Consider the following 27,824-nt stretch of genomic DNA (forward strand, 5'->3'; position numbering starts at 1 on the left):
AGCACCTGGCCTTTGTAAAGAGCCTACTAACCTCCCTAGGGTACACAATCAATGAAAAGAAATCAAAGCAGGTGGCCACCCAAAGAATAATCGTCCTGGGAGCAGGTCTGGACACAGCATATCAGATGGCATACCTTACACCAGACAAACAAATTTTCCTGTCAGCCTACTTCTCTCAACTGGTCACCAGACCCCAGCTTTCTGCAGGGAAAATCCTGCAAGCTCTGGGGTTCGTGGCGTCTTGCATATTCCTCATTCCATATGCCATACTGCATATGAGGAAACTTCAGTGGTACCTAAAGAGCCTTTGATGTCAAGACTCTCAAGACATGGAAACACTTCTACCTATAATTCTTTGCCTCAGAAAGGAATTTCTTTAGTGGGCAACAGCATGCTGCCACAACAAGGGACTGCCCTTCTCCCCACCCCCTGTTGCCCACACCCTCACCACAGACACATCAGACTATGCTTGGGGTGCACACCTGGATGGCAGGTGCATACAGGGCCAATGGAGCCCACAGCAAATCCCCCTGCACATCAGTCAAAAAGAGATGACGGCTGTGCAGCATGCCTTGATAGCTTTCAAAGCCCTTCTCTCTCCAGGTGTTTTCCTGATCAAGACAGACAACACCACTGTGATGTGGTACATCAACAAGCAGGAAGGAACTCACACCTACCCTCTATGCAGGCTGGCCGTGACCCTTTGGCTCGCAGCCTCTTCCATGCAACTACACCTGTTAGCACAATACCTACCAGGCTCTCTCAACTCCCTGGCAGACCAATTAAGCAGAAACCTTCTGGGCCCACACGAGTGGCAGCTCAACAAAAGTACCTTCACCCTAGTAACTCAGAAATGGGGAAGCCCGAAGGTCGCCCTCTTTGCTTCCCACACCAACAATCAGCTCAGCAAATTCTGCACCTGGGAGCATTACTGCATGGCTTGGAAAATGGTTGCCCTCTCCTTCCCCTGGGTCAACCTCTTGGTCTGTGCCTTTCCTCCCCTACCTCGCATCCCCAGGGTACTGCTCAAAATAAGGGAGGAAAAACCAAGGACCATTCTTATAGCTACAAACTGGCCCCATCAGCACTGGTACCCCTTGCTGCGCAGCCTGTCCCCCCTACCTCCAAAGCATCTTCCTCAGATTCCGAACCTCCTAACCCAGAGGGAAGGGGAATTCATGAATCCCCAATTGCAGACACTCAGTTTGGCAGCTTGGCTTATTCCCTAACCCCGAACCAATCTGCCATCCTCAGTAACCAGGTTCTGGATGTTATCCGTGAGGTCAGACACCCTAGCACCAGAAAGTCTTATGCAGATAAATGGAAAAGGTTCTGCACCTGGATCCAGGCTAAGGGGGGCCATTACGGCACAGCCCTTCATCCTTGTCATCCTGGATTACTTAGCTGACCTACTAGACAGTGATCTCTCTTTCTCCTCTATAAAAATTCATGCCTCTGCTATTTCTGCTCATTTTCCCACTGAACAGCCCCTTTTCTCACACCCTTTGATCAAACAGTTCCTCAGAGGGGCTAGCAACTTGAGACCCCCCCCCCCAGAAGGGCACCAACACCATCTTGGGACCTTAACTTTTTCTTGGAAAAGCTCACACTGCCTCCTTTCGAACCAGCTTCATCTGCAGAGCTAAAATTTCTCTACTGGAAGACGGCCTTCCTTCTGGCCATCACTTCAGCCAGAAGAGTCTCTGAGCTGCAAGCACTCATGGCTGTGGAACCCTTTATCATCTTCCATGCAGACCAGATATCCCTCAGAACTAACCAACCTTCATGCCCAAGGTGGTGTCCAATGTGGCTCTCAACCAATCCATTCATTTGCCCACCTTCTTTCCTAATCCCCAGAACAAGGGAAAAAGGATTATTCAATCTCCTAGATGTGCACAGACAGCTCAGATACTATCTGGACAGGACTGAATCCTTCAGAAAGTCTGATTAATTGCTGATTAGCTTTGCTACAGGGGCAGAAGGCAAAGCCATCTCCAAGCAAACCATTTCCAAATGGATAGCACACTGCATCCATTTCTGCTACAAACAGCATGGTAAGCCCCCCCCCCCCCCAAGGGGGTCAGGACACACTCCACCAGAGCAGCCTCCACCTCTGCAGCTTTCCTCAGAGGAGTCCCCAACAGGGACATCCTGGAGGCTGCCACCTGGACATCTGCTTACACTTTCACCAAGCATTACCACCTGCCTCTCTTCTCCAAATCCAGGGTAGGGTTTGCCTCTGCAGTATTGCAGGGCATCCTAGCCAGCCCCTAGCTTACTTGACTGCCTCCACCCTTTTCCTCAGCTTTAGGAATCTACCCAAATGTGATGACTGCAACAGTGAAACACGAAGAACATAGTACAGTTGTGCACACCTACCGTAAATGTATGATGTTCACGTGTATTCACTGTTGCAGTCCTGGTTTCCCTCCTTCCATCCCCCTTTTTTCTCTTTCCCCTTTCGTTACCATTCTTCCTTGTTGTTCTCCTTTCCTTACAAGGGACATATGGGTATTTATTTTCCACTGGTGGTGTTCTTCCACCAGAACCTGGCCTCCGACTTTGGGGGCTCCTGACAGGTTAGGGCAAGAAAAATTGATGTAATGGCGTCGGCTGCTTTACTTTATACCACTGACGACCTGACGTCAGTTTTCAAGCGACAGCATCCGATGCAGAAATGCTAAGTCTCTGGTATTCGGGCCGGTCGAGGGCTACCCTGGCAGGATAAATGTGATGACTGCAACAGTGAATACACTTGAACATCTACATTTATGGAAAGTGTACACAACTGTACTTTGCAAACAACTTATTTTTAACTACTGCAATTTTATTGGTCAGTGTTGTTCACATTTTTAACTATGATGTATATTTAAATCCTTGGATTTATTGTTGTTTTGATGAAGTTCCATTTGATTTTATTAAGAAAAGTAATGCTTTTCTAGTTTGTAAACAGATATTGCTTCCATCTTGTAGACTCTTTTAAAAAGTCTGTCTTTAATGCATCTTGGTTATTGCACGTGCATTTTGGCTTGTTTTCGTTTTGGTATTTGTAGTGCAGTGTGCATGCGACATGGATGCTTGCAGCGATGGTGTAAGTCATGGCTGAAAAGGGTCTATGAATAAAGACTATTTTTCCCAGTTAAACAAACAAGATTAATACATTTGGCAGCAGAGTTTGTTCACGGTGTTATGCTGCTTCCAAGCAGGAACAGTCATAAATAAGTGTTGAATGCATGGACATCTACAAAAGTAAAAAAGTATAGTAATAAAAATAAAAAATGCACACAACTTTTTTTTATTAATGCTTAAGGAGTACTGTAAAGCTTAAGATCTCATAAATCATGTATAGTGTTGAGGGTATGCTGCATTTTTTGCATCTTCTAACAGATGAGAAATGTAAACGGGATAAAAAGGGTCTATATTGCAACACTGAACGCTAAAAATAGCGAACGATGTGTCGAAACCACAGAACAGCGATTTCTTTCCTAGGGAAAGAAATCGCTGTTCCAACCCCCCCAAAAAAAAAAACATTAAACACTTCCAAACACATACACACATACCCTAATCCTAATTATACCCCCCCAAAAAAAATAGTAAACAACTAAATACACATATGCACATAACCCAACCATACATTTAACAAAAAAAACAGTAAACATTTTAAACCATATGCACATACCTTAACCCGCACCCTAACCCTAAGGTCAGTAACACTCGCACATTTACATAAACAGTTCCAAACACATACACGCTTACCTTAACCCTAATTCTACCCCCCCCCCGAAACAAAAGTAAACAGCTGAAAACACATACACACGCAACTCAACCATACATCTAACGCAAAATATAAAACGGTAAACACTTTCATACATATGCACTTACCTTAACCCGCACCTTAACCCTAAGGTCAGTAACTGTTGCACAATCACGCTCGGGAGCTATACTGGACAAGGGACCACATTACATTTCAGAACACGGCAAAACAACAAAGCTGTCAAGCGACTTCTTTCCCAGGGAAAGAATTCGCTGAACAGCCGCTTCACTGTTTTGCCTGTTCACTCTACATGTGTTGACGAAAACGCATTCGACAAAATGCGTTTTCATTGTACTAATAGGAACCCGATAAAAATTGATAGTACCTTATCTGATATTGTTTTGTTGCATTGCTTCAGTCAATGATAGTTGAAAGTAAACAAATTTTGTCTTACTCTGAAGTTGTGTGAGACCTCAGTGTATGTTGTAAGTAAGGGGCTTCAGAGGGCAAAGCCCCCATTATGAGTGGTGTGGGGGGCTTATTCCCCATTGATCTGAAACTGTACTTTTAAACCCATTCAGTTGAATGGCTTTGATGGAGCTGCATTTGTTCAAAATTGATGGGATTGCACATGCACTGTTCACTGTATCTGCTTGCTGTGTTTGTGCACATCAGGCATGTACTGTGTTGTTTACATTTTGGCAAATGCTTAGGTAATTTTGGAACCTAAAGGAGTCTGCCATGATTCCATGCTTAAACCTTTAGAACAGAAGGTGGCTATCACTGACCTAATCTGATTTCACCATCAGGTCACTTGTAGACAGTCATGTATCTTGCTGTATTTTGTCCTGTTCTCTCTATTGCTTGTGTACTAGAATTTCTTACATGATGTTTGCAAGCAGTTTGTTTCCTTAATTCATACTCTGCTTAATGTGGTAAAGTTGGCTTAGAAAATGTGTAATCCTTTTTGCTTTATTATTGGGTATTTAGCTCAGTTTCTTTTTTCATCTCTCTTTTCTTAGAATTGGTAATGCTTCTGGAATGGTGGTCAGGCACTGTTTGCACATTGTTCACAGACCAGGCCACTATAGACAAGTTTGGGAAGGAGCATGTAATCATCATACTAAATCATAACCATGAAATTGATTTTCTGTGTGGCTGGACCATGTGTGAACGCTACGGAGTCTTAGGGGTAGGTGATGTTACCTTAATTATTGTTATGTTGTGCATCTCATAAACATGCTTCAACTGATTACATGAAATGCAGGTGATTTGTGATGACAGCAGACATATACTAAAGCTGACACCTGTTTAATGTATTGTCTGAAGTAATTTCTTGAGAGATAAAGTATTTTGAAAAGCATTTTAACTGTTGCATTGTTGTATGATTTTTAAGGAATGATATGTATTCCAAAGTGCACCCCTGCTCCACTCCACCACTTACAGTTCAGTGTAAAATACAGAACGTTTTGAAATATGATACGCTGTTAGTCATTATTATACCTACCTGTACCATGCTGAGTCAAATGCACAGCCTTTAGCCATTGTATGTATATGAGATAGTGTGTGTGTGTGTGTGTGTGTGTGTGTGTGTGTGTGTGTGTGTGTGTGTGTGTGTGTGTGTGTGTGTGTGAGAGAGAGAGATCTTGTTTGTAAATATACAGGGATCCCACATATGCACATACACAGAAACAGTGAAATGATGTCTCCGAGTAGTCATTCCCTGTCGCATTCCAATTTTTATTTCTGTTTGTTTAGTGGGTAAGTATCCTGGTCTTCCAACCTTTTTGACTCAAAACCCAGGTCCAGCAGCTTTAGTACAATTAGTTATTAAATCACATTACAAAGTCAAGTACTCATAATGGAAGAACATGCAAAATGCATATTCACTTGGGCAATACAAATAACATTCATTTGCAACCGTATATATTTCTTTGAAAGCAGGAAATAAACATAAGAATAGTTGATTATTCAGACATGGCATGGCTACAGAGTTAAAGAACCAATAGAATTGCAAAATGTACTTATCAACAGTTATGCATTTTTGTGTTTTGTTAATTTAAATATGTGAACATAACATGCTGACTTCTATCGGGACTTAGTAATTTGAGTGTTTATGGTGTAACTGTAGTTGAGCCAGTAACTTGTTTACTGCTTCTTCTTGGTGGCGTTTACAAATATTAAATTGTGGTGTCAAGAAATAATATATATTTTTGCAGAGAAGCCTGGTTGATGGTGTTGTTTAAAAGTACCTTTGGAAAAGTATCCACAGCAGGACTATCCAGCAGTGCCAACAGTGGTGGTCTTCTAGAGCCACTGTTCAAGTGCCACCCCAACCCCAGGTGTACAAATGGGAAAAAGAGATTGTGGATGTATAGATGGAGCTGCACTGTCATTTCCCAAGCTCAGAAAATGTACCAAGAATGTGATACTTAATGCATTTCCATTGTTCTCATGTAGATGACTTACTGAGGAAAAAAAAACACAGCAAAGGAAGGACAGCATAACATTACCTGCCTACATCCTGGGCCAATAGCCCTATATTTGTTCTGTCCTTACTGTGGGACAGGAACATGGGGATACAGTCTGTTTTTATTTTACTGCATTTCTACTTTAATATGCAACGTTCTGTCAATCTCTTGGCAAGGAGGCATGTTGTTACAGTGCAAAATTTGGCTTTGACAAAGAAATAACCTATTGCAGCTGTAATATCTCAGAAATAGCAAACATAACTGTTACAACTCTTGAAAAAATATGGTTTAGAGAATCATTGTTGGAAGAGCATAATTTAGGAAATTGGCTGTAGTAAGGTTCATTTTAAATATGAATTATTATCAAATGCACTTGTATTCTATATTTTGTGTATCACAGTACAAAATACAGTGTAACTGTTCTTCAGTTTTTTGTTTTATTCTGTAGTACATAGTGTATTAAAGTATCCTGAAATTTATCCTGCACCAAATGAAGTAGAGGTGTGAAGCATCTCTACATTGTTTTGGCACATAAGGAGTCCTTCCTCAATTAGTTATGAATCTGCCTTTTTTCCAGAGCACAGCAGCATCATGTAGACTGTACTCATGAGTCATACAGGCTCACTTTGTGACCACTGAGAAACTATATTAAAAACTTGCATTTGCTCTTCTTTCCTGCCTTTCCTGTAACTAGTTTAGTCCCGGTACAGATTTGTTGTATCCAGGACGTGCTGAGCCTTTCTTTGTTGGAGGGAAGCCTTCTAGCTTATCAGTGGTAGTGGTAAGCACTAGGTGGCCTATCTACCACAAGAGGAGTGGTTTCTGGCCCAGAAACTGTAGTTTATTGGATGTTTTGGCAGTTTTTTCCATCTCTTTCAACGTTCTGTATTAAAAGCCCGCATTTGTGCTTGTTTCCTTCCTTTTCTGTAACTAGTCTAGTCCAGATACAGATTTGCTGTATCCAGGACTGTTTGTAAGCTTCTGAGTGGTGCCAAAGTCTGCTCTTCAGTTTTTTCCCTTAGATCTTCTAGTTCTCTCCTCTCCTCCACTTTTACTAGCTTATTAGTCTAGCACTTTACCAGACTTCTTGTAGCAATTATTGTAGCACACAAAGTGCTACCAGCATTAAACGTACAAAGAAACAACCCCAGTACTTATTATTAATGCCCATCCCTCCAGGCATGTCTGTCTAAAGGTCAGTTCCGTGTGCTTTTGCCTATTAACCTGGTGAACTTGGGCATCCAGAGGCAATGTAGCAACTGCCTCATGTACACTGACAACCCTCTCCTCTTACCTCCCAACACTCAGACTTGCGAGAGGTGCACTTATATATTCAAATTAGAAGCCAGTCACTCTCCAGCCAAGACCAGAATAGCTAGTCAGGAGGAGAAGGTCAACACTTGTACCACACCACAAGGAACACATAGCCCTCCAGAATACACACCAGCACTGCCTTCATATAAAAACACAAACCACACAACCACCTTCACGGAGGCTCTCAATAAAAATCTACCCAAACAGTAGAGACTTCCAAGGCAGAAATGCACTCAACCACCACAACACAACACTAATCACGAGACACATAACTCTCCTGAACAGCGTGCCACTCAACCAAAGCCCCCAAGGCAAAACAGCATGCCTAACACACTAGTCGTAGGTGACGCAATAGTGAGGCACACTAATGTCCCACTCACTAGGTTGAATAAGGAGAAAGTAACAGCTGCCTGTCAGGTGCCAGAATTCATCAAATAACGCATACACTCAGGTCCCTTGACAACAGGTACAAATATGAATCTGTCGTTGTACATGTGGGTGTGAATGACCTGAGATGTACCTCCCTGGACTACATGAAAAGAGACATGGAGGAGCTCTCGGATTATGTAGCCCAGGCGGATATGACCCTAACCCTGAGCAGCATCCTACCATCACCCAGAGTGATACCACAGTACAAGCGGAAAATGATTGATTTCGACAATTGGCTAAGTTTCTGGTGTCATTCTAAGGGGATCCAGTGCCTGTCTGCCTGGAGTGACATGATTGACAGACCTCGATGCTTTGCCAGAGATGGCCTGCATCTGTCACCCCTGGGCTTCTGGATACTGCCCAAGGCTCCTTCCACCCCTATAGTGCCTTTTTTAGGCAGTGTTCCAAAGACCAAATTATCACCGTAACAGCTACAAACAAATGCAGTCTGAAGGTCATGCTGCTCAACGCTAGAAGTCTAAATCTCAAAATGCACTCGCTCGAAGCACTCCTTAAAATAGAAAACATCGACATTTGTGCTGTAACAGAGACCTGGTTTAAAGCAGCAGAAAGCACCCCTGCACTACAATTCTGTAACTCATTCCACACCTTTCAGCCCCAGAACGTGGACCAATACTCCAAAGGGGATGGTGTTTCAATATTCATAAAGGATGCGCACACCTCCAGACTGGTAGCCCAACATAATACATCAGAGATACATCAGGTACAGCTAACATCGAGTAACACAGCGATTCAGGTCGTAGCCTGCTATAGGTCCCCAACCATGTCCCAAGACTCACACTCCACATTTCTAAGCACCCCGGAGAATGTTAGGGTCCAGCCTAACACTCTCATACTGGGCAGCTTCAGCTACTCATGTACCAATACACTCACCCAACGTTTGGAATTCATTAATTCCAGTGCCCTGACAAGCTCGTTCTTACCCCCACAAGAGGTGGTAACATCCTTGACCTGGTCATTACTAACATGGGCGAACGTTGCTGTACACCAGTAGTCAACTCCCCCCTGGTTAGATCCAACCACAACTTAATCACCTTGGAAATACACATCCCTCCCACCTCCCATCCCCCACGCAAAGGTAAGTACCATGAAAAAACGCGTTTATATTACGTGATGGAACAGTGATCGAACACGTAATAATCGACCCCAAAATATCGAAACGCCGTAATGTCGAATGGCAAAAAAAAAAAAAAAAAACACCCAAACAAACCATTAAAATGCTGTAAGCAGGGGGGCTTACTTAAATATACCAACTCAAAGGTCGCACTACAGTGCAGACAATGGAAAACTTCCATGTCCACACTGTATCGAGATCTCCATTGAACCATTCAACATTCTAACGGTTTGATATTTAGGGTGTCGATTATTACGCATTCGAACATTTCAGTGTTCGATCACATAATATTGACCCGAAAAACTTCTCCAAAGCTAACTTTGGGCTCCTAAAAACAGAGGTGGCTAACTTCACAGCACCCATGCAAATGGAGAATAGTTGCATGACCGCCGAATCATACATCAATGCACTGTATGAACATGTATACAAATGCATGGATCTCGCCATACCCAACAGAACCAAGATGCTCTCCTCTAAGAAAAGGAAACCAATCTGGTGGTCACCTGCCATAAACAAACTCTACAACGGAAGGAGGAAACTGATGCGGAATAAGGTGAAGTCCCAAGAGTGGAAAAACTCCCTTATCAGCCTCAACAAAACGTTGAGCTCCCTCATCAAATTCTCTAAAGCTAGCTATGAAAACAGGATTGCAGCAGGTAGTAAAGACAACCACAACGCCTTCTATAGTTATGTAAAGAATCTCCACGGCAATACCCAGATTTGCTCTGAGCTACTGCACAGTGGTACAATATATTGGCCGACAGATTCAGTGCCAACTTTACCTCTCCCTCCCAAAGGACCAATCACAATGCCAGTAGATTGCCAGGCACCCAGTATTACTGCTGCACATGTTAAAACAACACTGTCAAGGCCAAGAATACAGCTTCTATGGGACCTAAAAATATCGCTGGCTATGTTCTACATGAACCACAGAGTGAACTGGCACCAAACCTGTGTGCCCTGTTCAACCACAGCCTCACCTCAGGCTTTGTCCCTACCGAATGTTGCACTGCTACAGTCATTCCGCTCCACAAGGGAAGAGCGATTACAGACCCTGGGAGCTATCGCCCCATTAGCCTGATGAGTCTGATATGCAAAGCTGTGGAAAGCATCATCATGGACCTAATAAACAAGGATATACGGAATTTCCAAACTCTGGATCCTACACAGTTTGGTTTTGTGACGGGGTAGATCATGCCTGCTCAACTTGGTTGATTTCTTTGAGTCAGTCACCAAAGCTGTGGATGAAGGCAAGATGATTCATACAGCCTACCTTGATCTGGCCAAGGCCTTTGATATCATTCCCCACTCAGGAATCATAGAAAAACTCACTAAGCTAGGCATCAACCCGTATATTACTAGGTGGGTTGCAAACTGGCTCACAGATAGAACCCATAGTGTGAAAGTAGCTGACTTCAAGTTAGACTGTCGACCAGTCACGAGTGGAGTCCCACAGGGTTCGGTCCTCAGTCCTCTCCTGTTTGGTATCTACTTCCCCAAAGTCCAGGCCAACAGGAAGGGACTCTGGCTGAGAAAGTTTGCAGACTATTGCAAGTTGGGAGTTATTATTAACTCCCCAAGTGATGTTGACATCCTACAGAAAGGCTTCACTGAGACCAACGTCTATTGTCAGAACCATGGCCTTAAGCTCAATACCAAAATATGTGTCGTCATCCCCTTTGGGAAAAACCCGGTTCCCATGAATTACCACATCGATGGTAGCCCACTGAATACAGAAGGCGTTATAAGAGATCTGGGAACACAGGTTGACAGCAACCTCTCTTTTGACCACCACATTGCCACTATGGTCAGAGCCCTTCTATGTGGCACATCTCATTACTAAGGGTTTTGCATCCAGGAAGAAAGAGGTCATTGTCTCCCTCTACTCTTCCCTCAATAGGCCAATCATCAAGTACAATGCCCCATTTGGCATGTACCTCACTAGACATCTGCAACAACTGGAGGAGCCACAAAAGTACCCCACAAAGAGGATCCTAGGCCTTAAACACTTGACCTATATGGACAAACCAAAAAAACTCCCAACTGTTCTCTGTCTCATATCACCTACGTAGAAGTGATCTCTGCTTGACTTACAAAGCCATGTCTGACCCAGCTCTGTTAGAAATGCTACCTCTAAAGAAATCCCATTCCCTCCGCTTTACATGCTGCAGAGACCTCTGCCTCATTACCACAATCAACAGAACATGCTGGAGGGACATGCTCATAACCCAGAGACTGCTCATGCTATGGAAAAGACTTCCCATACGTGTCAAACAGAGCACCTCACTGGCCCTCTTCAAGAGAAATATTGATGAGTGGATGGGAAATAGAAAATTCACCCTGGGGATCACTTCAGTGGCTCTACTCAACAGAGCCACTGGGAACTAAGGCACAATGCCAGGGTAATCCTATGGGCTAGGCTTGTAAAGGCTTCAAGCCCATTAGCCTAGTACACACCTATGAACCTATATGACTTATGTAGGCTTTCTCCATGAAAAAGCAGACTTCTGACAAGGGAAGTATTGTATATGTTGCTTCCTGCACTGAATATTTCTTCTTTGTCAGGAGCCACTGTAGGTCTCGTAGGCCTCAACATAAATTTGCAAGATTTCCCTCATTTAAACCACATTGTTAAATGTTGTCTTTGAGTCTTCTTTCCACTTCAGAGTTTGAGACTGCATAGAGGCTTGTCTTAATAGATTTTTTTCCTTGCCAAGTTCTCTACTTTTTAATATTTTAGGTGTGTTTTCTAACTATTGATACACAAGATCAGCTGTTATTGTGGTAGGCAAATAGCACAGAGGATTACCATACATATAACATTTATTTTCTTTTGGATCTGCCCCTATAGAATTGTGCTTAATTTAATCAGGCTACTGAAATGAAAAAAGAAAGTGTTAGTTTCCTGAACTGAAAAAATCTATGTAAAAGCATTTTCATTTAAACCTTTGGAACTAGCAGAAGTTTAGAAGATTAATGAAATGGCTGAGTCTTGGAAAAGAAAAAAAAGAAAAAAGAATGCTCACTCACATACTATGGTAAACTATAACCATTTGCAGATTTTTCTCTGGCTCGCACGACTTCACTGACAGCTTCCAAAAACAGTGGCATGCAGTTGACAGTTTCATTGCTTTTTGAGTTTTCATGGGCATTGATGATGTCTTTGTACTGTATCATTAAGTCACATTTCCTTAGACTGTACTACACTACTAACTTCTGACCTGCCTAAGATTGTTCTGTAAGTGAAAGAGATAGAAGATCCAGATATTTCTGTAGTAGGAGAGCCTACTGTCACCCTAGGCCAATTCCCTTTTCTTGCCTTTGCCAGATTCTGTAAGAAGTACTAAACATCAGGGAGTGGAAGTGGTCCCATATCTCATTTTAGAGTATAAGAAACAGAACCTTTGTGAGTACCATCAAAAGGCTGTGTTTCTCAGAGCAAGAGAAAGAGAGTTTTTTTTGTCATCCTTTCTTCTGAGTTTATTCTTCCTGACCTTGAAGACTTCTCATAATCATCTGGATCCCCTGAAAATGACATAACACTTAGTACGATGGTGAATGAATGACAAGGATGAAACTTTATCTGTCCATTCATTCATCTTTTTTCCTTTGACTAAGTTAAACAACTAGGCTAGCGGCCTCTTTTTTTTTTTGGGGGCTGAGTTAGTATTAGTGCTACAAGAGGAAATTTGGCCAGGGCATTGGGAAACTTCCCTTGCTCTTTTTTGATAAGTGCAAGAGGATCTTTTGCATTCAGCTGAGCTACCACCATCTTAAGCAGATTGGACCTTGGTTTAACATCTCATCTGAAGAATATCACACACAGGAGTGCAGCATCAGTAATCTGAAAATCAGTTAAACTGGACAGCCCCAAGAATGCAAAAGGAGGCAAGATTACTCCTGTGACTAAAATTCTATAGGATGTTTGAAATGGTAATAGATTGCATCCAAACACAGGCATCAGCCCCTTGGTCTGCTGAGTTATTAAATTAATGTCATGCAGACAGCTATAATTCAGTCATTTAAAACCTGACAAACCAAGCTTGGCACTGCCTTCTACTACTTTGAAAAAGGTTTTCACATGGAAGTCTTCCTTTTGAGTGGAAATAGAGGTTACTGCATAGGTTTAGGAAGAAAGTTTCTGCATTTAGTACTTTAGCGGTCAGAGCCACTAATTACATAGTTCATGTCTTAACATCAACTCCATTCTGAAACAGGGTCCCTATACATTAATGAAAATGTCACGTACTGTGGAGAAGAATGAGCTACAGCATATGGAAAAGACTAGAGCATAATATGTTTACACATAATAAATGTTCCTTTGACATGTAGATGCAGTGGATTAGGGGTCATGCTTGCATGATGGAAAATCTACCATGAAATAAGTGAAAGAGTAATAGAAAGAAAAGAAACCATGGCAAACGTTTTTCATTTCCGTGCGTTATGTATGTATGGGTTCACTTCTGATGCTCAAAATACTGAAACATTGAATTTCAGTATCTCTAGACCAGAAGAATGAAAGTGCAGTTTGTTGAAACTGCACTTTGTCGAATCTGAGAATATCGAATGTGTGGTAAGTATTTCCCGGTGCATGTGTGTATATTGTGCTGTGTCTTTAAGATGTAGTGGTGTGTGAGTGTTGAAGATGGTGGTCGGTGTGCTGTTATGTTCGGAAATGTAGGTAAGTGTGTAGTAGTTAAGGATTTAGGGGTAGGTATGTATTTTTGTTATATGTTTGGATGTTGTAGGTGCAGTTTAGGGTAGGTTGGTGAGGGTGTGTGTATAGATGTTGAGTGTGGTGATTGTTTTACATGTGTGGTGTGTGTGTAATGGGAGTGTAGGGCTCATAGAGATAGGTGTGTTTCTGTTTTTATGTTAGTGTGACCTCGAAGTTGATATATGTTTACCCTCTGCTTAAATATAGACTAGTGTGTTTTGTTTAATTGTTTTTGTTTTGTGTAGTTTTATGTCAGGGGAGGGTTTGGTGTTTTACATGTTGGTATTTTGGGTTTTCTTGGTTGTGGAGTTTCGTCCTTCTTGTCTCGAGTTACTGAAATTCGATATTTCAGTATTCGAGCATCATAGGTGAATATATATATAGATATAGATATATATATATATATATATATATATATATATGTGGATCTATTTCAGTATATCGAACTTTTACTAGTTCGAACCACATATGGCCGAGACCATATGTTCGAACTCGTAAAAGTTTGAACACTGAAGTAAAACCACATAAAACCAAAAAACACAAAACTAAACGTCTATAACAGGGGGGCTACCCCCACACACCCCTTACTTAAATATGCCAACTCCGAGATCACACTACATTGTGGAAATGGGAAATCTTCCCTTTCCACTCTGTACAGAAATCTCCATTAAGTCAGATCGGACTTTTACAAGGCCGAACATATGGTCTCGGCCATATGTGGTTTGAACTTATAAACAATCTACTGAAGGGGACCTATGAATACACACACACACACACACACACACATATATATATATATATATATATATATATATATATATATACACACACACACACACACACACACACACACACACACACACACACACATATATTTATGCACACACATGGGATCACTACTAAATCTCAAAATTCCACAATCCCAAGGACCAGAATCTCGAGGTTGCGGAATCTCGAAGATAAAAAAAAAAACAAAAGTAAACAAAAAAACATTGTCTAATGTATATTTAGGGGGGCAAGCCCCCCCAGCACCCCCCACACCTCCTGCAACTTAAATGTACCAACTCCGAGATCGCACTACAGGGGAGTGAACAGAAAAGTTTCTGTTCCGCTCTGCATAGCACTATTTTGCTGTTCACTCCACTGTACTGCGATCCCGGAGTTGGTATGTTTAAGTTGCTAGGAGGGTGGGGGGTGCAGGGGGGCTTGCCCCCCTGCATATACGTTAGAACATGTTGTCTTTTTATGTTCGAAATTCCACAATCTCAAGATTCTGGTCCTCTGGATTCAGAGTCTCGGGACTGTGGAATTTCGAGATTTAGTAGTGATCCCATACACACACACACACACATATATATATATATATATATATATATATATATATATATATATATATATGTGTGTGTGTGTGTATATATATATATATATATATATATATATATATATATATATATATATATATATATATATAAAAATATAAAACCCAGCGCTTGGTTACATTTATTGTTCCCCCAACATTTCTGTCAGAGCATTCTGGTGAATTTTTAAAATCTTCCTGCTTGTTACACTCCTAAAAATGATGTCAACAATTACATCTGTCTTCCCCATCACACCTGTAGCATTTGCTATCTACATGAGGAAAAATCATCTAAAGTCTACATGTGTTATACAAATAGCTGTACAAACATTTCAGTGCAAAAATCTTTAACTTTCAGGATGTTGTTAAGTGCTTAGAAGCCTTGCAAACTTCTCCCATTGTTCCTTTGCAAGTTGCGTTTCTGTTCTCTTTTCCTAATCTTTTCTAACCCCCACTTATTGATTTATATTACAGTTATTGTACAGTGTTTTATATGCCATACTAATTATTTCTTTTTAACAGCAGATTCTGTTTTAGAGTTAACTAAAAACTTTACCAGAGCTGTTTTTTCACTTAGCACTCCTCTGTCCCTTTCTCTTTCCCTGTACTATATCAATCCCTGATAGCAAAGATAGTCTGTAAACTGCAGTCCAGACTTCTGCTTAGCCTCATTCCAATCCATTAGCTTTCTGTCCCAAGTCCATCCAGAGATGTTTGCGCCTAAAGCCTTGGTTTCGTTGCTGATTTCCTCCAGTCCCCTCATGTTTTTCTTCAATACTCCTACTTCCTTTTCCAATTTTTGGGCTGGCTTAGATGTCCTTCAAGAATGCAACTGCAGTCATAACATGTGGGTTGTCCTGCCTGAGGCAGCCCTCGTCGGCCGGATTCCAAAGTCTGGGTCCGGCGTCAGCTGATGTCGCACTTCTCTCCGACGTCAGAGCGGCTGGAGTACATAAGCATCAGCCGACGCCATTTTCTTCAGTCTTTCTTGCCGCGCGGTGCCCGAAGCAGAAGCAGTTCGCAAGTGCCGGTCGGTCAGCTCCTGTATTCTACGATACCGAAGTCATCAAAAAAGCTAAGTACCCCGTTGGGGACCTTTTCTTGCCTCAGCCGATGTCAGAAATTACTGAAAAAGTTAACAATTGTCTTTCTTGTGGTAAACAAATACCTCATAAGGATTTTCACTCTTACTGTCTCCCTTGCCTGGGCCCAGACCACGACGTCTCGGCCTGTGTGGCCTGTGCTCGCTTCAACAAGCCCACTCTCAGGCGCCGGGCGGAGTTCGCTGAAGATTTTTTCAGCGATAATTTTGCTTACACCATGCCGTCGGATCTTCCGACATCGCAAATGCCCAAAAAGCGAAAAGACCGGGACTGACATCCTCGGCCCGCGTCTACCACCGACTCCACTCCAAAACCTAGCGCGAGTGCTCCGGTTCCCTCTGAGATGGTCTCTCCACCGCTCCGAACCGAAGACACCGCAGTACCGACGACTCCGATTCCAGACATTACTCCGACGCCAGTTATAGATTTTCCTCCGGATACCGAAACCGAGGAAATGCCCGAGACCATTGCTGTAGACAAGGTCACTCCTGCACGTGGAGCTGCCAGGCCCCCTATGGCCATGTCTATTAAGGCCTACACTAGGGCTAAGGCAGCCAGCAAAACCAAGCATATTACTTCTAAACCCTTACCTCAGCCGACTCCAGAGACACAAATTATGTCCATGGCTGCTGATTTGATTTCCATGATTAGAGGTTCACAGGCCCATCCTGAGAGAGGATCCCAGCCTCCTCCTGATAAAAGGCCCCGGGTTGAACCCTCTGACCCTACACATTCAGATGAAGAATCTGAGGGCTCTGTCCACTCTGATAGCCAGGAAGAGCTCTTCCAGACCTATGAGGACTCGGATGCAGAAGATTCCATCCCCTCGGCCTCCCCTCCTGAGGATATTTCTTTTGGGGAAGTTCTGCACACCATGAGGGAACATTTCAAGTGGCAAGGTCAGGAATATTCTGATTCTAGGAAATGCCTCAGCACAGGCCCTTAGCTATTCCTCCTGTACTTTGTGTTCTGGATGATTTGTATTCTGACTCTAGTGCTACCCCGGATTCTCTTCCTCCTGCTCCAGCCAAGCCAGACAGGTATTACAGGGTCCCAGAAACTCATTCCCATTTATTCAGGGCCCACATTGCTGATTTGGAAACTATTTCACAGGGGCCTAAAGGGGTTTCAGCCTCCACCTCAAAAAATCCTTTGCCCTCCAACAGGGAAGCTAGGTCATTAGAGAGATGGGGCAAAAAGGTTTACACATCCACTACCTTATCTATGAGAGCCTTAAATTGCCTTTTCCATATGTTACAATATCAGGATTATCTGTTAGAAGATTTACAAAAAACATTAGCCACTCCTGAGCCTTTAGACAGGAAGACTTTGCAGGAAGCTGTACATAACACTCAGCAAGTAAGCAATCATTTCCTGCAGTGTGGATATGATGCACTGGAAGCTTCATGTAGGGCAGCTATGACAGGGGCAGTCATTCGTAGACATGCTTGGCTAAAAGATCAACCTCTACCAGATCATGTAAAAGCAAAACTTCTGGATGCACCTTTGGAAAAGAACAAGCTTTTTGGTGCAAATGCTAAGGATGTGTTAAAGACCATCGAAGAAAAAGCAAAATCAGTCCAGACTGTGAAAGATTTCCTCCAGGTTCAACCCCCCAGATTCAGTAGGAATTGGCCTTCAAAAAACTGGTCCTTTCCTAATCCAGAAAAGTTTCAAAGGGGTAAGAACAGACGTGGCCGAGGAAGAGGCCAATACAGAGGCCCTTACAGGGGACGACAATGGCAGCCAGGAAACCAAAGAAGTGACGCAGGGGTTTCACCTGCCCCACAACCACAATCTCAATGACTTTCCTCTACTACCGCCTACCAGGGAACAACTGGAAGCTCCCTTGGGCGGGAAATTATCTCTGTTTGCAGAGAACTGGCACAGACTGACAAAGGACAAATGGATTTTGGACATTATAGACTGAGGGTACAGGTTTCATTTTCATACCTTACCAAGAAAACAAGGCATGCCAAACCTGCCACAAAATCAGAGGGCAGAGGCTATCAAGCAAATCACTCTGCTGATTCGGATGAAAGCAATAGAAAGAGTTCCACAACAAGAACAAGACCAGGGGTTTTACTCAAGACTGTTCCTTGTTCCAAGAAAAGAATCTCAATGGAGACCAATACTGGACTTGTCCGCATTAAACACCTTTCTCATAGTACCAAAGTTCAAAATGCTGACTCTACAGCAACTCCTTCCCATGCTGGGCAAGGGGTCATGGCTGATTACTCTGGACCTCAAGGAGGCATACCTGCATGTCCCTATCAGACACAGCTGCAGAAGATACCTCAGATTTCTTGCAGGGCCAGAGCATTATCAATTCTCAGCATTGCCATTTGGCTTATCTACTGCGCCCAGAGTATTTACAAAATGCCTGGCTTCAGTAATTGCTCATTGCAGGCTCCAGGGTATACAAATTTACCCGTACCTGGACGACTGCCTCATACAAGCGGACGACAAATTGATGTTGACAAAAACCTGGATTATGTCATACGATTACTTCAAGCTCTGGGATACACAGTCAACTTCCAAAAGTCAAGACTGCAGCCATCCCAGCAAATAATCTTCTTAGGAGCCAAACTAGACACAGCCTCTCAGATGGCTTACCTGACAGAAGACAAGCAAGAGAAGTTAACTCATTACTTCAAAGGTCTAGCAAAACTCACCCAGATGACTGCAAGGAGATTCCTACAGGCCCTGGGTTACATGGCATCCTGCATTCTCCTGGTTCCAGTCGCAAGACTACTCATGAGAAAGCCTCAATGGTACCTAAAAAGCATTTGGTCTCAACACAGCAACAACTTGGAGACAATCATACCACTCATTCCATGCCTACAAAAGGAATTCCTATGGTGGGCCTCTGTGAGCCAGGCAAACACAGGTATGTCATTCAAAAAACCACAGATAACACAGACCATGACTACAGACGCCTCAGACCTTGGATGGGGGGGTGCACATGGAAGGCAGGTGTATACAAGGACAATGGTCTCCAAAGGAAACACATCTGCATATAAACCAAAAGGAAATGCTGGCAGTAATGCATGCCATCGAGGCCTTTCAACACCAACTCCAGCAAGGCCATTTAATGATACGGACAGACAACACCACTGTGATGTGGTACATAAATAAGCAAGGGGGCACCCACTCTTACCCTCTTTGCAGACTGACAATGCAGCTTTGGGAGAAATCACTGAGCCTAAACATCCAGTTACAGTCCCAGTTTGTTCCAGGAAAAGACAATGTGTTGGCGGACAGCCTAAGCAGGAATTTCACAGATCCACACGAGTGGAGGTTACATTCGAAGGCCTTCAGACAACTCACTTCGACATGGGGCAAGCCAGAAGTGGACCTGTTTGCCTCTCACCTCAACCATCTTCTACCAAAATTCTGCACAAGGACATACCATCCAAAAGCTTGGAAAATAGATGCCCTCTCATTCAACTGGAACTCCCTAGCAATCTATGCATTCCCACCTCTGCCACTGATGACCTCAGTATTACTAAAGATCAAAGCAGAGAAACCCAAGGGAATCATAATAGCTCCGGACTGGCCAAGACAACACTGGTACCCACTACTACGGAGCATATGTCACACCAGGAGGTGGGCCCTTCCCCAGTGGCCTCTACTTTTGACTCAACACAATTTCGAAACACTGCATCCAAATCTTCAGACACTGCAGCTAACAGCCTGGGAGATCCCATAAATAATTTCAGCTTATCTCTCTCCAAGGAAGTTCAGCGGATACTAACAGAGGCTCGAAGACCATCCACCAGAAAGGTTTACTTAGCAAAGTGGAAAAGATTCAGCATTTGGAATACCAGCAAGGGACATGATGCATCATTGTTGAACATCCCACTCATCTTGGAATATTTGGCAGATATGTTAAAGAACGGCCTCTCATATTCTTCCATAAAGATGCATGCATCTGCTATTTCAGCTAGATACAACACTGATCCACCTGTTTTTTCTCACCCCTTACTAAGGCAATTCCTCAGGGGAATCAAGAACATTAAGCCACCAAGAAAGGCCCCGGTGCCAGCCTGGGACCTCAATTTTGTCTTAGAAAAACTGACCCTACCTCCTTTTGAGCCAGCAGCTTCAGTTGACTTACAATTTCTCTCATGGAAGACAGCTTTCCTGTTGGCAATTACTTCAGCAAGAAGGGTTTCGGAGCTACAGGCCCTAATGGCAATACCACCCTTTATTATTTTCCACAGAGACAGGGTCTCATTAAGGACCAACCCTACTTTTATGCCAAAGGTGGTATCTAGGGTTTCTTTAAATCAAGCCATTCATCTGCCTGCTTTCTTCCCCAATCCTGAGAATAAGGGGGAAAGACTGTTACATACCTTGGACATTCACAGACAACTTCGATACTACCTGGACAGAACCAAGGCCAGTAGGAAGTCTGAACAAATTTTTGTAGCTTACGCCCCTGCAGTCCAAGGAAAAGCAATTTCAAAACAGACTATTTCTAAATGGATTGGACATTGCATCAGATTCTGTTATTCCTTTCATGGAAAGACTGTTCCAGCCAATGTCAGACCACATTCCACCAGAGCTACAGCCACCTCTACAGCATTCTTAAGAGGGGTGCCTACCAAGGACATTCTAGAAGCTGCTACATGGAGCTCCGTGCATACATTCTCCAAACACTACAATCTCCCTCTATACTCCAGATCCAGAGCAGGCTTTGCTTCGGCAGTCTTGCAAGGTTTGATTGCCACACCATCTTTTTCCTAGAGCATTCCTCCTCCCCCAGCTAAGCTATGGTATTCTACCCACATGTTATGACTGCTGTTGCATTCTTGAAGGACATAGTACAGTTTTGTACCTACCATAAATGTAGATGTCCGATAGACATGTAACTGCAGTCGGATTTTCCCTCCCTCCATACCCCTCTATGCCTAGGGTCCACTCCTATCCCTGTTACTCTTAGCTGGGGATATCTGTTATGGTGTATTTGTTTTATTGCTCATTTATTTGTTTGGAATCTTGTTTTTGTCTTCCAATTTGATTACAGCCTTCCTTGGAGGGCACCTGGCATCTGGGGCAAGAAACACTGAAGAAAATGGCGTCGGCTGATGCTTATGTACTCCAGCCGCTCTGACGGAGAGAAGTGCGACATCAGCCGACGCCGGACCCAGACTTTGGAATCCGGCCGACCGAGGGCTGCCTGAGGCAGGACAACCCACATGTTATGACTGCAGTTGCATGTCTATCGGACATCTACATTTATGGTAGGTACAAAACTGTACTTTCTTACAGTATGTTTTTTGCCACTTATGAATATAATATTTTGTATGGGTATTATTTTCCTTGAGGATTTCTCATATTCTCACACACACACACACACACACACACACACACACACACACACACACACACGCTTTTCCACCTTCTCCTTGTATGTGTATAAACCTTAACTGCAGAGCTCTAAAGTATCCCTTCAAATAAGGTAACCCTTAACTACCTTGCTCAATGAGGAGAATCTGCTTATCCCACTTAACTCTTAACCCTCCTCCACTCCCAAATCAGTTTTTTATTAACTGTCATCCGCAACTTCTGTGTTTGATAAAAATGTGCATGAACTGCAAATAAGACTAAGGAGACTAAAGACTTTTTCAACGCTTCTATGTTACTATTCAAATCCATAATCAAGAGGGTAGATGCAATATCTTTAAAAAGCACGCGAGGTTGTACATGCATGTATAAATTCCAGACATGTGCAATCCGTGCAGTCAGAGAGTGAGCATGCATGATCACAGTTGTTAGTTTGTATACAAGTTACTTAAGTTAAAATCAGTAAGCCTCTATACTCAGTAGTGATGTGTTTGTATAAAATAAAGCTGCTTAAACAGAATCCGCAAAGACTCTTCTATTGTGTCCGAGGTAGGAGAGGGACATGGTGTCAGAACTGGGATCGAAGAGAGAAGAATATTTAGAGCCATGAGGTGCAGAGATGACAGTGAAGGCAAAACTGAGAGAAAAGAGCACAAAGAGCCAGAACAAAATCTAAGGTAATGGGAAATAGCACAAACTATTTATTTGATATGAAAGACAAAACAGGGCATTACAAGGGCATAAACCACATTATCAGGAAAGCAGAAAGCACACAAAGGTTGTTAACTAAAGAAAATTTTAAAATAAAAACATTTGATAAAATGTGCATGTTTAAAGCAAAACAAGCATGTTTAAAGCAAAATGAGTGTCTTTAAAGCAAAGCTGGGCATGTTTAGAGCAAAATGAGCACAAGAAAAGTACATTTGGGCATGAAAAGGGCTTAAACAAGCAAAACGAATGTAATAAGAGAAAAAAGGGCACATTAAGAGAAAATAAAGCAAAGCAACTGTATGTATTTTGGCAAAGTCCTATGTTTTTGTATAAGTACTACTTTGTATTGTATCAAGGGCATAACTAAAGTTATTCGAAGCTTCTTAAAGTGTGTAAAAGTGCTTACAGTGTGTGTTTATTATTGTGCATTTGTTTCAAAGAGTTTATACTGTGCAAAGTGCAACTGTTTCTTGAAACACAAAATATGCCCATTTCAAAAAGTGTGCTGGGCATGTCTATTTGCAAAGTGTTGCCATTGCAGAGTGCTTCTTGTAATGTAAAGAGTTGCCTAGCAAGGTACCGCCATTTTGGGGACATTTCAGTGTGCTGCTTGCAGTTATTCACAAAGTGCAATTACTTGGAAAAATTATTGAGTTTTGGGCCAGATATTCAATTTATTTACATTGTGCAGTTACTTGACATGTTTCTTGTACTGATAAAAGATGTTTTCTTGCAAAAGACGACATTACAAGAGTATTGCAGTGCTCGTGAGTTCATTGGCGTCATAGAGGTATTGAATGTTTCTTAAAAATGATGGTAAATGATCTTAGCAAATCATTATAAATGACTTTAGCATTTTAGCCTTTCCAGCAACATTACAAAAATACCAAAGCACCCGAGAATTTTATTTCATAAAGTCCAGTTATTCAAAGGTACTTACGAGTTTGTTCATTTGTATGATTACGGAAAGCCCAAAAGGTGTAAGTTCAGACCAGAAAGGCATTAAACAAATACTGGCAGTAATTTCTGGCATATGTGCATGTATGTATGTTTGTGCTTATTTGCAAAACCCTTCGCTGGTATGTGTTAATATGGCAGACGTACTTTGAAGGCCCCTACCACTTGTATTTGATCAGAATATTGCAGAGAATTGGAGAATATTTGAGCAAGAGTACAATATTTTTTTACAAGCGGCTTATGCAGATAAAGATGCACGCACCAAAACATTCATTTTGCTATACCTAGCTAGATCAGAGGCCATAGAAAAAGAGCCTTCATTTGTGTATGCACCAGCAGTATATGAAGGAGAAAGTGCAGACCATCATATTGCTGTACAAGCTGAATCAAGGGAAGAGAAATGTCTAACCCCTAGACGAATATTACATTAGAGAGGCATTGTTTTACACAAGAGATCAAAAACCAGGGGAAACATTTGCAGCTTATATAGCTGACTTGAGAAACAGAGCTAAAATGTGTCACTTTGGTCATTTAAAGGAGGAGCTGATAAAGGACAGGCTTGTGTGTAGTGTTCATAGTGCTGCTGTGAGAAAGATTTTATTTTGTGGCGGTGATTTAACATTAAGCAAAGCCATAGACATTTGTCAAAGCAATGAGGTGACGGAAAAACACACAAGTATGCTTGTGAGTGACAAGAGCATGGTTTCAGTTAGCTCCAGAGCAAATGTAGATAGCATGCAACCTGGCAAACAAGAGCAGCCCTAAGCATATGACAGCTACAGGGTTTCCAAAGAAGGCACATGGCTTTCCAGAAAGTTCTAAGAAAGGAGCTCACTCCAGGTCAGTGCAGTACAAGCATGAATCGACAAAACCCAAGTCTAGCTTTATTGTTAACTGTCACAATTGTGTTGTGAATCTTGAGTCTAAAAGAGAGAAGTTCTCAGCATTTGGTCAGCAATGTCACAAGTGTAAAAAATGGAACCATTTCCAAAAGTTTTGAAAATCAAGTAAGCCTCAAACAGTTGTAAAGAAAGGTCACACAAAAAGCAAGTTGATCAAGTAGAGCCAAAGTAGTCAGCTTTCTATGTCGATGGTGGATCAGTGCTTGGTGAAGGAATTGATGCAGTAGTCTTATTAACAAGAAGTGAAGTATTTTGTACTGTCTGGATTAATGGGAAATCCACAGAGCTGAAAGTAGACACTGGTTCAAACTGTAATGCTATATCAGCAGACACATTTGCGAGAGTGAGAACTAACTAACGACTCAATGTAACCAGTAGTCCGAGACTTGTTGCTTATGGAGGTAAAGAAATACAAACCGAAAGTTCAGTGATGCTTTCACGTCATTTGGACGAGAACTGTTACAACTGGTTATTCTATGCAGTCCAAAGACCAGTGCACTATTTATTGGGTCTCAAAGATAGTATAAGAATGAATATGCTTTATTTTGCTAAAGAAGTTCATCATGTAAGTGCATTTCCGAATTCTAATTTTTCCGAAGCCATTCTCTCAGATTATGCTGATGTTTTCTGTAAGATTTGATAATGCTGTACTGCATAGTAATTAGCAGGAAGCACTGTATACAATGAGACTGAGAAGTGAATCTTAATTACCCAAGCTTGTGCTGAGTAGGTGTCAGTATCTCCTTTATGGACCAAGTCTTGTGCACTCAGATTGAATTCTCCAAACACTGTAGTTCATTTATTAACATTTTATTAGATGTTCACAATATCTGAATACTGTCTCCATTAACAGTACTGATAAACAGTTCAAGTTGCTGCACATTATTCTGATTGTCCCAAACAACGTAAACTGCCATAGTCTCTAGATGACCTGTTTTCTGTACTCAGGCTCGAGTGTTTGTCATCTTCTCTGAAGTAACAGGTCGAACAAACTTATTAACCTTAACTGCCCTGCTATCCTGAACACAAAATATTATGTTCGCTTTTTCAGTAATTTTCCTCTATTGACTATATCCACACCCCTAACCTTGATCCTCAGGCTACATCTTGTTTTTTATCTTAACTTATATCTTGATTCTTTCCTTGAGAAAGGAACATAACAAGAACTGTCTGCAATCTTCCCTGGAGAAACTCTATTTCAGCAAGGTCAACATTCAGTGGAAGATTCTTTGTTTCTGCTTTCTAAAATGTATGCATAAACGAAACACCATTTCTAGGCTTATTTTATTCTTTACCCTGTCTAATGTCTTATAACTACTGTACAATGAAAAATCCTGATCTAACAGTTGCCCCTGAGGTCCCTTCATGAAAGTCTACTGGGACCTACTTCTGTAGTTACCTTATGTTTATATTGCTAACTACTATATTTAGCTTTTATGCTACTTATAATCTGAAAATAAAATAAAAAAATTATTTGGTAAACCTGCAATTTTAATTGTGGCCACTAGGTGTCACTTGAGCATTTTTGCCCTGTTTGAATTGAAATCTTTTAACGTTATGATTTGAATAACTTGCAATTTTAAATTTTACCACCAGGTGTCACTTGAGCATTTATGGCCTGTTTGGATTGAAATCTCTTAACTTTATGATTTCATTTCATATTACCTAGATTTATAGTCTATAGAGTATTCCAGTGAGTGATATATTTAAAACTTGTACATTATTTAACCCCCTTTTTTCTGGAGGAAGAGGTCCTACAACATTTATTTGTATACTGTACCATGCTTTCTGAAACTGGCACTATCTGCATCTGAGGTTTTTAAAACCTATACTTTATGATAGGCCAAAATTCCTGAAAACCTACATAACTTAGTAGCTGATGGTTGTACTTTATTATCTGCTTAGCCATTAATTTTGGCATGTAGAGCAAAAGTGCCCCTTGTTATATTCTATACTCATACAACCTTACTCCAGGGACTGAACTGGCAACTTTGCATTGTGCCCTGTTATTAGCATTTTCTTGCATGTCTTAGACCTTTGCCAGATTTGCCTGAACTGTTGAGCCCACGTGACTCACCTTTCTTATACCTTTTACCTTAATTTTCTTTTACTGCATTGGATATAGAGGAAATCCCCTTTGTGGCAGTTTTTCCTGCCACTTGTTGTATAGCCTGTCAAGCATGATGGCTATTTTATGAATACTAATTGAAATCTGCACTAAAAAGATTATAAATGGTCTTTAAGCATAATTACCATATTATGTGTTAACTTGTGTCTCTACATTTTATTTAAATTTGTTTTGTAACGCTACTTACCTTTTAACTTTTATGAATATTTATGAGCTATAATAATTTACTAAAACCTATACTTTCTGTATTTTAAATTTGTACCTTTGCATTGTTTGTTAGTGTCCTTAATTCCTGACTAATGTAAAGTGCACTGCAATTTGTAAACGTGCACTGTAATCTGTAAACTAATTAACAAATTAAGCCTTCCCTGTTATGCCTTGAGTGCATTGAATAACTATCACTACCTATTCTTTAAGCCTGTAAAAAATAATTGTTACTTTACCCTTAACTAGTGACTGAATAATGTAATAAGCCTGTTACAAATAAGTTTGTCACTTTACCCTTAACTAATGACTAAATAATGTGAAGTATTTCAGATTTGACTGAAATGTACTATACTGAGCACATAGATGAATATGAATGTTATATCCTGAAACTTGACTGATATTTACATTAGCATATACTGAACATTTAAAAATAGCTCTGTATATTTTGAAACCTAACTAAACTAAAAGAATAAAAGCATAACTGAAGCTGGTACATGTTATATCAGAACTAACACAATTGTCTGAAACATGAGAACATTTTGACAGTGCTACCTGAATACAAACTGAAATCCATTTGAACACAGATAGACTGAAAACTACTACTGCTGTACAATTGTTAAAACATGAGTACATTGTCTGAAAACATCCATACTTACTTTAAGCATTGAAGAAATAAATAAAACACATATACAGTCAATTTCTGTCCCACATTTCTTTGCCAAATGTTGTTCTGCATCGTTCCAGTCACTGATGAAGTAAAGGAAGGCCTGCTTTAATGTTGGTTTCCTTTTTATAGTTAGGCCTTGTAAACCTCTTTTTTCATTTCTTGTGCAAGCTGGTTTTAGTATCAGGTCCTTAAAATAATATTTGCATCTTTAACAATTATAATCTGATAGCATTGCTTATCGCCCTGACTTTATTTACATTGTATCTGCATGAAATGCAGCTTTAACATCTATAAACTGGCAACATTCCTTGCTGTATTGACTTTATTTACATGTTTTCTGCATGAAATGCAGCTTTAACAATTATAAACTGGCAGCATTGCTTGCTGTGCTGACTTTATTTACATTTTTCTGCATAAAATAAACATACATTCTTCTGCATGAATAAACATTTGCTGCTAATAAGTTCTTGCAAGTCTGTAGACAGACTGACACAATACTTAATTTTGACATAATATAATTTTTTAAAATGGTACTGTCACACTGGGGATGTCACAAGAATTCTGCTGTTATTCTTTTTTCAGGCTGATTGGCTTCATTTAAAAATCCAATCTCCAAAGGC

At 41.4% G+C, this 27,824-nt stretch overlaps 1 protein-coding gene across 2 annotated transcripts in view; it reads left to right on the forward strand.

Annotated features, from left to right (window-relative positions):
• The window catches only part of AGPAT3 (1-acylglycerol-3-phosphate O-acyltransferase 3), a 1,609,180-nt gene that overhangs the window by 1,339,858 nt on the left and 241,498 nt on the right, over positions 1-27,824 (forward strand). For both annotated transcript variants that reach the window (XM_044072498.1, XM_044072499.1), the window contains one exon: positions 4,777-4,946. In XM_044072498.1, coding sequence (XP_043928433.1) covers positions 4,777-4,946 — 170 coding nt within the window. The remainder of the gene's footprint in view (positions 1-4,776; positions 4,947-27,824) is intronic.

Source organism: Protopterus annectens, chromosome 5.part0 (genome assembly GCF_019279795.1).
Source record: "Protopterus annectens isolate FY-2018-M chromosome 5.part0, PAN1.0, whole genome shotgun sequence".
NCBI lineage: Eukaryota > Metazoa > Chordata > Ceratodontiformes > Protopteridae > Protopterus > Protopterus annectens.